This window comes from Eurytemora carolleeae, unplaced genomic scaffold, assembly GCF_000591075.1.
Source record: "Eurytemora carolleeae unplaced genomic scaffold, Eaff_2.0 scaffold221, whole genome shotgun sequence".
Lineage (NCBI taxonomy): Eukaryota > Metazoa > Arthropoda > Copepoda > Calanoida > Temoridae > Eurytemora > Eurytemora carolleeae.
In genome coordinates this window covers 445,505-457,405 of record NW_019396278.1, presented here as the reverse complement: position 1 = coordinate 457,405, position 11,901 = coordinate 445,505, and the positions used below count along the sequence as shown (strand labels likewise).

Below are 11,901 nucleotides of genomic sequence, written 5' to 3'. Positions count from 1 at the left end.
AATGGAATAAGACATTTTAAGCTTTTACCAACTGTCATGTTTCGTGGGACACCCTGTAGCATATGAATTATACACCAATTTTTTTTGACTAACAAAATATTTTATTGCTGACTAGTGACAGTTTTTAAATGGAAGATATTTTAAGATCTTATTTGAAGAGACTCGAAATAAAGAGAGACATGCCCGATTCTAAAAGGAAGCCTTCAAATCTTTATATGATCAAAAATGTGGAAGAAATCGCCGTTTTTCTAGCGATTTTTTTCTTTTGTTTCTGTTTCAAGAAATCCAGTTGTCACTTTTGTGGAGGACTCGCAATTAATAATAATTAAATGATATAAAAATGAATATGGCGTCATTTATATGATTAACAGTTATCTTTTGTCTTGAGAACCCAGCGCTACCCCGGTATAACCTTAGTTACTCCCGCAGTTTCCCCGCGCTTAGTGGTATATTAAAATCTCAAAACCAAGCTAAGAACATTCCCGTGGTTCTACCGAGTTCCCCAATACAAATTTGAGGCAAATCGGTCCAGGGGTTCATGAGTTATGATCGAACATCCAAACAAACAGAAAAACAAAGTATACAACTTTATATATAAACCAACTTCAGATTTCGCTGGTATTTCTGTTAACATCGGCGAATTTGCAAAATGTTCAACAACAAACAACATGTTAAGGAAAAGTGCAAATTTTAATTCTGGTCGCTCCGAGACCTTTCCTTGATAATTCTTTCTTTGTTTTAATTGGTTACAAACAAACTTAAACAACCAAAATTTTATCTCTGGTGAAATTAAGGATGTCTATTTAAAAAAATAGTTTTTTTAATTTTTAATTAAAAACATAAAAATTTTATGTTTTGAAATATGCTGGATAATTCCAGTGTAATTATGACTTGATGTGTGAATATTATGTATCCACAAATGGCTGAACCAAACGCAATTTAGATCTTTAAATTTTTTTTAATCCACCAATGAAATAAGGAAAGTACAAATGTTGTTATTTTTTTGAATGAATTTTTTAGTATATTTCAGGGTGTGTGCTAAATATATTTTTTCACTAGAAACACGAGATCTTTTGTCTTGCTACATAACTCCATAATCTATATAATTCATAGTTTTACACTTTAGGATACACATATGCATACTGGTTAGTAAATTGTCATAGTTATTTTCTATTATTAAATCAAAATTAGAACTCACAACGTTTTTTCACCAATAATAGTTAGGTTCGACAAATACTGCAAACATAGTCTAATAAAAAAAATTGCCATTTATGAGGAGTTTGTTTTGTTGATTTTAGTATGTTTTTTTGGAATAAAAATAAATGGTTGCGAATTATCAAAGTCTCTGAACATCAACTTTCGATTCAAGGATGATTTCGATTGAGTTGTTTTAACATGATAGATCAATATTCTTTTTCGACATAACAAAATAAATCAAAATTCCAGCCTCTTAAAATAAAAAACTGTAGATATATGTTACTTTTGACTAAGCTTATTTGTTTAACTATGTACATAAAAATATCACAACCATATTATCCTGCATAAGTTTGTACACAATGAAGTGCGGCCCATCTGTACGGTTAGTTAAAATGAGTTTTTCGCTTTTAAAATTTCAAGGTCTTCCGACTGTCAGTCTGCAAAATTCATGTCTTAAAATTGTATTCTCCATAAGTTTGCCTTTTCTACATTTTTCAAAATTTTCAACGAATTCAAAGTATTTTTTCCTTCTTTGCTTTGCCCTTTTTCATATTCAGAGTACAAATTTGGACATTCTAATCAAAACCATCAATTTTGAAATAAAATAAACACATCAGGTTTTTTTGTGGAAATGCATTGAATGTTTAGAAACAAAAAGATCCCCATATCTAATTGTTAGTACATGTTTATCCCATCCTAGGATACGGTATCATATCTTTATCTCTATCCATGAAGGAAACATACATTAGATCAGACGCAGCTCGTTCTCTATCTCGGACACCCTGTGGTCGTGGAGGTTGTCGTCGGGGAACCTGACCTTGTAGCTCCTGGGGGCGTGTTCCATGGAGTAGATCTTCTATTAGGGGGCGTGTAGGGTAAAGGAGAACACTGCTCTGAAGATGTTGCTGGGTTGGGTTTTCAGCTTCTCTCATAGGTTTGAAATTCCTGCTGCTCCGGGACCCAGATAAAGTTAAACCTTCACCAGACTCAACTCCACGCAGTAAACTAAAAACGATATTTTAGTTAATATCATGGATAAAATTAAAACCAGCTCAAAGTTTCCTTTTTGTGGCTCATTTGACTAGATACAGGACTGCATACAAAGAATGACATTTGTAACAATTTGTAGTCCTTGCATGCCTTGATTTAGATTTTTTTGATAAAGAAAAATATAACCTTGCTAATGCAAATAAGTGAAATACTGTTTTAGCAAACTAAAGATATAAATAGAATAACTTGAGTCTACAGTTCTCCCTGTCTTCGTACTTATTATCATGTTTATTGAAACTTATTAAATTATAAATTTCTCATGTTTTATTTTCAGAATGTCTCACCTTGTCATTAGCTGAGGATGTTTGAAGTAAATATTATAAAGAATATCCATCATTATTTTATCATTTTCTTGCGGATTTATCAAATTTAATCCGTTCTCAGTAGTTTCACCTCTTTTCTCCATCATCTCATTTACATCGTTTTCAACCATTTCTGGCCGCCATTCTTCCTCTTCACCTCTTCGAATTTCATCTTTTTCTTCATTTGTATTTATTTCCTCTGCTTTATTTTGGTTTTCTAAATCAAATATTGAATTTTCATCCACTAAAAACAAACACAAAAATTGATAAATTTAAAGGGATTTAAAGGGACTGCAGTCGTAATTTGAAGTAACACTCGCTTGAAATGGGATCATTCGATTCACAACGGTATCCTTTAGATCTTTATCCGATCAATAATGTGGAAGATATTTTCGTTTGTCTGACTTGAAAAGTATAAAATTTTGACAATTTCCTTCAGTTTTCTGCATCCGAAATCTGCAAATCATTTTAAGAAACCACAATTTACAATTATGCAAGCCAAAGTTTTTCAGGGTACCGTTGTAAATCGGACATGACATTCTATAATTTGAGAGTCACCTGAAATAAGTTCTACACTCTGAAGTCTCTTCAAAACATTTTTTACCATTGACCCATTAATGTGATAAACCAGCCGTTTAGTTTGCTCATGCTAGCACATTCGAAAAGTTTGGTTCAGCCATTTTGACTTTTAAAGATAAGTTTAATAGATAAGTTTTTTTTTCGCCTGAAAAGTAATTAAAACACGTTAAATGAAACATTTTTACATCCATATAAACTTCCTGACATTAGAGATTATTCCTATATCTTCTCTGCATACAGATTATGTACAATACATTGCAAGCTTTTCCCTACTGAAATAGGAGGGGGGGGGGAGGTGCTGACCCCCACCCCAATGGTCAGAGCTGCTCTCAGATTTTTCTTTAGGCATACAGCTGATGGGCCAAACTAATTTTCAATTATTTAGCTTTTTGAAAAACCTAAGCCAAAAAAACCTTTATCTGGTTTAAAATGTGGAAGATAACGGCGTTTTTTCTGTATTTAGTAAATTTCTTCCGTTATTTCTACAAACTAGAAATTCGTCTGTCAATTTAGTAGAGAAACTCTAAATGAAAATCAACAGTTGGAAGAAAAAAACCTGCATAGCTAATTCTTATTTGTCATGACAAAACTTTTAAGGGTACCGTTGGAAATCCGGCATTTCCATCATTTCCATATGGAGGGTCACTTGAAATTACGCTTTCAGACCCTGCAAATAGAATGGGGGGGGGGGGGGGGGGATCATAGTAAAGTAATGTCTTGAAAACTAACCTGAGTTTGAGAATTGAGAAAACTTATTAGGTTTGTGGCTGTCCGTATCCCAGCTCTTACCCCTGCCTTCTCCATACTCCAATACGGAGGTGGCGGGGTCCCTGGTCCTTGGTGAATTCTGTTTTTAAGGGTTTTATTTGCAAAAAACGGATTTTCTAGTTTTTGCTTTTAAACTATTTTTTTTACAAATTTGTTTATTGTTATTAAGTTAAAGTCAAGTTTACTTTTCAACTTTTCATTCACAAAATTTTTTTTTTTTTATAAAACACTGACTTTTTTCATCCATGCTCAGTTTGCTCACTGCAATGTGAATTTTACCATATAAATGGTGTATATAGTAATCATCGTGCATATTATATATTGTATAAGCTGTATATGAAAGTGCTGTAAAGCTACCAGAATATCTTTTTTTTATAAACTATAATCCAATTATAAGTGAACTCTAAGTTCTCATGCAAAGATGGCAATGCCCAATTTACAACTGTAGCATTGGAACCTTAACTTGATGAAAATGTGGAAGATAAGATTGTTTTTCAGACTCAAAAGTGTTAAGTTCTAATAATTTCATCATTGTCACTCTTGCAGAGAAACCACGTATGAAAATGAAAAGAAACAAAAACATTCATATCTAAATCATACTTGATCAAACAAAGCTTTTAAGGTTACTATACTTATTGTAAATAGGACATTGACATCTTTACAAAGAGGGTTATTTGAAATTACGCTCACAGTCCCTTCCACCACAATAATAATGTGTTAATCATTTGAAGAATATAAACCCTTCCTTATGTTGAATATTAATGTTACTAAGATGCCAGGCTTCCGGGAAGATGCTTCTAAAATCTTGAGGATTGGCGCTGTTTAGGGGATAGTGGTGTTCCCTAAGAGTAGAGATGGCGTTATTTTTTTCAATCGTTTGTAAAAATTGGTTTCGTTCACTCTCATAATTATCGTTCAATTATCGTTCAATTTTGTTCGTTTTCAACTTTTCTTACTGAACGATCATTCAGTAAAATCGCACGTTCAGTAAAACTACAAAAACACCCTGAGTAAAATACTATCGTTTTTTTAAAATTTTTTTTTTTTCTTAAAAGTCGTTTGTTCGATAAAAAACTATCGTTTTTTTATTTCTGTTAACGATCCAAGTCATTGGTCCATCGTTCGTTTTTTCGTGAACGACACTATCGTTCACGAAAATTTTCGGTCGTTCACAAAAACCATGCCCAGTCTACCTAGGAGTATCTACAGGAGGATGAGGTGGCCTATGAGTATCTCCAGGATGAATTGACGTAGTAGTATCTCCAGGATGAGGTGGCCTAGGAGTATCTCCAGGATGAGGTGGCCTAGGAGTATCTCCAGGATGAGGTGGCCAATTATTGGAAAAAAAAGGTTTGCTGGTTGAGTAAAGAATTGGAATAACTATCAGATGAATTAACACTGAGACAATCGAACAATATTCATTTTGATTTTTACAAAAAAAGATGATATCTTGTGAAGACTTAATACAGCTTAGCATTTTAAAACACTCATATTTAAGTAATTGTTTTTAAAGTTGCAACAAAAAATAATTAAAAAATGCAGGTTTAGTGGTCAGACCTAGCATGCTCACACTACGTCCAAAGTAAACATTTTTCCAGAGAGTTGTAAAAAAAGGTAAATAAGATTTTTTATAAAATGAAAATTACCAGAAAACACTCTCTGTTAATGAGAAATATAAAAATTCCAAATATAACATTTTTTCTTTTTAATAATCCCAGTTCAGATTACAGTCACAGTGAGGCTTAACCCGTTCAAGACATGAAGTTTGTGCTCAGAGATAAAATTAATTCTACGGTAAAGAGAGGGTTAATCTGAGTTCAAAATGTAAAAAATGTAAATCCGGGACCAAGGGAATCCGGAGAAAATCCAAATTTAAGATTTGGAGAAATTCAGGGTTCAGTCCTGATTTTCAGAGATACTTGAAAGTTAAATATATTCTCGCACGACTATTTTAGAACAAACATACATAAATACAATCCTTATTATTTTTGCCGTATTTTGGGGTGTCATAAATCTTAATCTTTAATCTAAACCTTCACTGAATGGGAATTTCTACGCTAAGCAATCAAAATTTTCGATTACAAAGAGAAAAAACAATTTATGCACACATTCTCTGTATTTTATGAAACAAATGATGAAACTAATTAAATTTGTATCTTTCTTTTAATGCAGAATTATTAACAGTATTATCTCAGAATTGCCTTGGGTTATATGTTAGTTTGTTTAAATACCCAGGATGGTTTATCCGACTCAACCTTCCAGAGAATGTCAAAACTTGTTAAAATCTTGATGAGTTGACTTTAGATCCATGGTTTAGGTAATAAATTCTCAGTTTTAGATGATAAACATCTAGTGTTTACATGATTGACTCCATGATTCAGGTGATAAACATCAAGACACATTTCAGAGAACTATGGATTTTATCAGAGTTCATCCCCTGAATCATGGGGTTTATCATCTAAACCTTAGAGTTTATCATCTAAACCTTGGATTTTATCATCTAAACCTTGGAGTTTATCATCTAAACCTTGGAGTTTATTACTAAAACCTTGGTAGTTTTTCCCTGAACCAAGGAGTTTATCACCTGAACTACGGAGTTTATGATCTTCTTAAATGTAAGTAGTAGTTTTTGTGATGTTTTGTTTATAAATATTAGTTAAAACAGTCCCAATACTGTTCATGAAGTGTCAATTCATTTTCTTTTTTTACTTTTTTATCTTTAAGAAGTTGAACCACAAAACTATCATAACTCCTAAACCACTTTAAAAGTTTAAAAAGTAAATATGTAGTTAACTTTTAGCAAGGATGAATAATAATAAATATATTCACAATCTAGTCACTTATAATATGACGAAATTCGCGATATTTTTCCAAAAATTATTTCCTAAAAGTAGCTAGAAACATTTGAATTGCAGTTGGTTAATTGATCTCCAGACATGCACCTAACTGGGTGTTATTGCTGTTTTTTGGTATTTGAGGGTAAACCTAATCAGCCTTCAGGACAGCTGTGTTTATAGAGTATTTAAACTATGACTTTTTTATCTAAACCATTGTGTTCATCATTTAAACCATAGAGTTTTTCACTCTAACCATGTAGTTCAGTATCTAAAACATGGAGTTTAACCATCTAAACCTAGATATTTATCATCTAAACCTTGGAATTTATCCCCTAAACCAAGTATCTATCAAGATTTTAACAAGTTCTGACTTTCTCTGGAAGGTTGGTCCTGATCCATCATCCAGGATATCTGGAGAACTAAATAAGTCTGCTGATATAAACTCAGACACATCTGATTGTTATTAACTAAGTTATGAACTTAAAAAAGAAAACTATGTTTAAATTGTTCCCTCGTTTGTATAATAAAATACGAAAAACGTGTTTATAAATTGGGTTTTTTTTCCTTCTTGTAATCCAAATTTTGTAAGTGTAGCACATAAACTGTCATTTAGAGGCGTTTTAGACGAAACATTGTTATATGACCCCCAAAATACAACAAAAATAACAAGGGCCGTACTTTTGCATGTTTGTCTTAAAATCATTTTATCATTTAAAGTATCTGTAAAATCGGGACTGAAAGAAACCTTGTGGATTTTCTCCGGATTCCCTCGGTCCCGGATTTAGATCTTTTACATTTTGAACTCAGATTGACCCTTTAGCATAGAATTAAATTCATCTCTGAGCACAAACTTCATGTCTTGAACGGTTTAACTGTGTACAGTGTAACTGTGTACAGTGTAACTGTGTACAGTGTAACTGTACTAAATAAATAAAATAAAGTTTTATTTTCTTCTTGAAGTAAATAATAATAATGCCATAGAGGTGAAATTATTTCACGTTAACCCTAAAAATAATATTTTTCTAAAATTGAAGTCTTGTTTTAAAAGATTCATATGATTGAAATCTTTGTAGATGGATTATGTATTTGTAAGTTGAAAGCTTAAAACTTTTTGACCGATTAAATTAATTTAAACCTCTTAAACATTTCAAACCTCTTAAACATTTTAAATTTGTCCAAATGTATACATCGTAGCAATTTACATTATTATTATTCTTCTTGTATGAATTTGTAACTATTGTACAATTGCTTGTGAACCCAGATTTGCATGGAACATAAATAGAAATTACACTTATAATTTCTGCCAAAAAAGTTTTAATTGTTTTAAAATTATATTCATATATGTTAGGACCCTGGAATATGTAAAGTGGATTAAAGACTAAAGAGGTTGTTATTGTTATTTTGCCTTTTTTCTTGAAAAATTGATTTTTGCTAATTCAAATGTAAACGACTCTTTTCTCTAAAACAATTTAGGCCATAGGCCATCATGTCCCTCGTTTGGGTTTAAGCAGTAGGCCATTAGGCCATTTTCCTGGAAATGAGTCTTTTAAAGATTTTCTAAACCACATTTTTGAATTTGTTTGCAGGACGGAAAGTATTGTTTTCCACCTTCTTTAATAATATTTCTAATAATCAAACTGAGAAAGAGAAACAAAAAATTTGTTAAATTCTTAAATAAGTATTTTGCTTAAACTTGATTTTTCAAAAGAATATGTGTGCAGTGCAGAATGCAATCACCAAAAACCTGTTAGAAAGGAAAATTAACCAAAAAATCTCCACCCTGTTAACTTAAAAGAACAGACAGTTGTGACATGTTACTTTCGTGCAAAAATTGTTGTCAAAAGGAAACGTTTTTTTTAGCTACAGGGTATCCTACATCATATTGGATCGTGTTATAGCTTTAAATTGCTATATCTGGCCGGGAATAATCAGAAAATCTAAAATAACAAAAATTATTTTTAAAAATTGTATATTGCCAATATAAAGATTTGCTTGAAGAAAATACCAGGTTTTTCGAATATTAGGTATTTTGGCGTTTAAGCTTGGAGATAATCTAATATGATATGGGACCCTAAGATTTAGTAAAATATTGTTGATTCCTATATTGAGCATGGTGAGAGGGGGGGATAGGTGTTTCTCTGTCGGAGTTTTACTTATGAATGCATATTGAACCCTGTACTCAACCAACCTCTATTTTTATCTATTCAATCTATTTTTAGCAAAACAATTTCTTCATGGCATGAAAAGGAGTACCCTGCCCTGTCACACTCAAAATACCAAAAATTTTAAAATCACTATTGGGCTGCAAAAGTTGTATTGCTGCCAAATCAGTAATATAAAATCGCTTATTTTTAATAAAAAACGCTTAATTGACAGTCATCCAACTTCTTGTTGCTAAGGATAAAATATTGGGATTTATTTGAAATCAGCGATATGTTCTTATACATAGTTGCAGAAATCTACGGGAAACGTTCTGGACAAAAATTGAATATTAAAGAAACAGATACTGTAACAGAGATTTTATACAGTCTTATTTCAAAAAAGTTTTTGAAATTCAGCTGCTCTACTTACACTATGGCATGTCCGATTCCCTCGAGCCACTTATAAAACCTTTTTTCCTGTCAAGGATAAATGCGATATTTAGTTGATCTTTTAAAAACATCAATCTTGGAAAAAAAGGCGAAAAATTCACATTATTTACCAGACAAAGTTTGAAAGAGTATCTGTACATGTAAACGGACATATGCCTTTCTTTGAATGTCGTGTGATTTGAAATTACGTTTAACCTTTAAGCGAGATTTGAAATTACGTTTACTGTTCCTTTAAGCGATATTTGAAATTACGTTTACTGTCTCTTTAAAGGGAGTGTTCGCGAAATATGAAATATTAACTATATACGAATGCGTTGAAAAATAATCGATGACTACTGTTTGGAATATATGAGTTGAATGTTTCATCTTTCCGAATTTGTATGGACGCTGCGTTCTTACTTCTTCGGTGTGAGTCGTTTTTAACAAATTTCTCCTTATAGACGTAACAGATAGAAGTAAGATTAGTAGCGATCAAAAGCGCTTTTTTATCGCATTAAGCCTATACCCCCTTTCATTTTTCGCGAACACTCCATTTAAGCAAGATTTGAAATTACGTTTACTGTCCCTTTAGGCAAGCTTTGAAATTACGTTTAGTGTCCCTTTAAGCAAGATTTATATTTTTCCCATGTCGCTTGCTGTAATGAATACTGAACATGTTTTAAATGCTTTCAAAAGCTAAATATTCTTTGTCATTGTTTAAAATGCTTAGATAATTATTTGAGTGGAAAGACTATGGAGGAATATTGTATTTTATATTCATAATGATTCATGATGATGTGTTTTATCATAATTTTCAAAGTTTTTATTTCTTCTCAGAAACTGTAAAAACTTTGAATTTTCATTAAATTTTCAATCATTCATAGAATTCTAATTTCTACTGCATCCTAATATTTTGTTTACCCATTTTGTTCAATATTACAACCATCATTTTCAAGACTACAACTGTTATGTTCCCATTTTGTTTAGAATTACAACCATTTTGTTCAAAATTAAAACTTTTATGTTCAAAATTACAACCATTTTGTTCAAAATTACAATCATCATGTTCAAGATTACAATAATTTTGTTCAAAAGTACAACTATCATGTTCAAAATTACAACCGTTTTGTTCAAAATTACAATCATTTTGTTAAAAATTACAACCATTTTGTTCAAAATTACAATCATCACGTTCAAGATTACAATAATTTTTTTCAAAAATACAACTATTATGTTCAAAATTACAACCGTTTTGTTCAAAATTACAATAATTTTGTTAAAAATTGCAACCATTTTGTTTAAAATTACAACCATTTTGTTCAAAATTACAACCATTTTGTTCAAAATTACAACCATTTTGTTAAAAATTACAAACATATTGTTTTATATTACTTTTCAAAAATAGTCTGACGGAAACGGTATAAGTTAAAGACTGCTCTAGGCAGATGAAATTGTAAACAAGTTTGTGATATTCTAAACTGTCTCTAATACAAGGAATTCCCTTTTTTACATTGAACAAACGCCAAAGTTATAGTCTTATAATTGAGAACTCTGTTAAACAGCTTACATTTAGAAAAATCCAAGATCTAAGAAATCAGGTTGCAAAAATATAGGAATAAGAAAATCAGAGCTTTTGGCACGTGTTTAGTTTCTGTACAGTGAAGGAATAATTTTGTTTGAAAATTCTCAGTTGGAGGGTTGAAGTTTCATTTCCAGACAAAGATGGGTTCCCAATCTAGTAAATCATAAAATTAGAATTATTGATTTTTCTAAAAATTCATATTTAGTACATAGTAAAGAAAAATAGCAGTTTTTAGGTCACACAAATTGGTGAGATAACAAAATATATAAATCCAAAAATCATAATTAATGATTATTCTAAAAGTTCATATTTAATCTATAATGGTTAGGAAAATAGCAGTTAATATCTCAACTTCATGATCGGGAGCAAACAAATACTAACATAGATATAAATCACAAAATCATAATTAATGATTATTCAGAAAAGTCATATTTAATACATAATAAAGAAACATATAGATATAAATTATTATTAATGATAATTCTAAAAGTTCATATTTAATCTATGATAAGGAAAAATAGAAGTTAAGGTCACACCAGGGGGAGTCAACAAACAAACAAAAACATTTGATAAGTTCGGAAATTTTCAATTATGTGTTATTCTCTCACTTTACTTTTCTGCTTGTGTTTTTAAAATCGTTTTTACCTTCAAAAATGTTGGTGTAACAATTTTCTTTCATAATCATGATTTATAAATATTTGGACTAAAAATAACTAGACAAAGAACATTGTTCCGCGTAATTTCATAAAAGAAACGTCTAATAAACCTTTTGATTATATTTTCAGGGTTTTTTCATATTTTATACATCATAATATTTTTTAAATAATTGCACAATTAAACATATAAAACGTATTTCTTAATGAATTAAACGACTTTCAAAGCATGAGCATTAACCAGTGTTGAAAATGTGGTATCCAAAGAATTCAGTTTATAAAATCTTTGATGAATATTCCTTGGCAATGCAGTTTATAAAGTTCTTGGTGAATATTCCTTGGGAATGCAGTTTATAAACTCCT

The 11,901-nt window shown here is 30.9% G+C and overlaps 1 protein-coding gene across 1 annotated transcript; it reads right to left on the bottom strand.

Annotated features, from left to right (window-relative positions):
• Nucleotides 1-1,728: 1,728 nt before the first annotated feature.
• On the bottom strand, nucleotides 1,729-8,881 carry LOC111699997 (uncharacterized). The gene is made up of 6 exons (XM_023470802.1): nucleotides 8,833-8,881; nucleotides 5,090-5,294; nucleotides 4,642-4,738; nucleotides 3,858-3,975; nucleotides 2,532-2,766; nucleotides 1,729-2,202 (listed from the first exon to the last, which is right to left on the bottom strand). Exons 1-6 carry the CDS (start codon nucleotides 8,843-8,845, stop codon nucleotides 1,884-1,886), a joined length of 987 nt encoding a protein of 328 aa, XP_023326570.1. The 5' UTR covers nucleotides 8,846-8,881; the 3' UTR covers nucleotides 1,729-1,883.
• Nucleotides 8,882-11,901: the final 3,020 nt, after the last annotated feature.

Coding starts and splice junctions, on each gene's coding strand:
- LOC111699997 (XM_023470802.1), bottom strand. Junction 3,976..4,641: donor ACATTAATATTCAACATAAG/GAAGGGTTTATA, acceptor CCTTAAAAACAG/AATTCACCAAGGACCAGGGA. Junction 2,203..2,531: donor CATCCTCAGCTAATGACAAG/GTGAGACATTCT, acceptor TATCGTTTTTAG/TTTACTGCGTGGAGTTGAGT.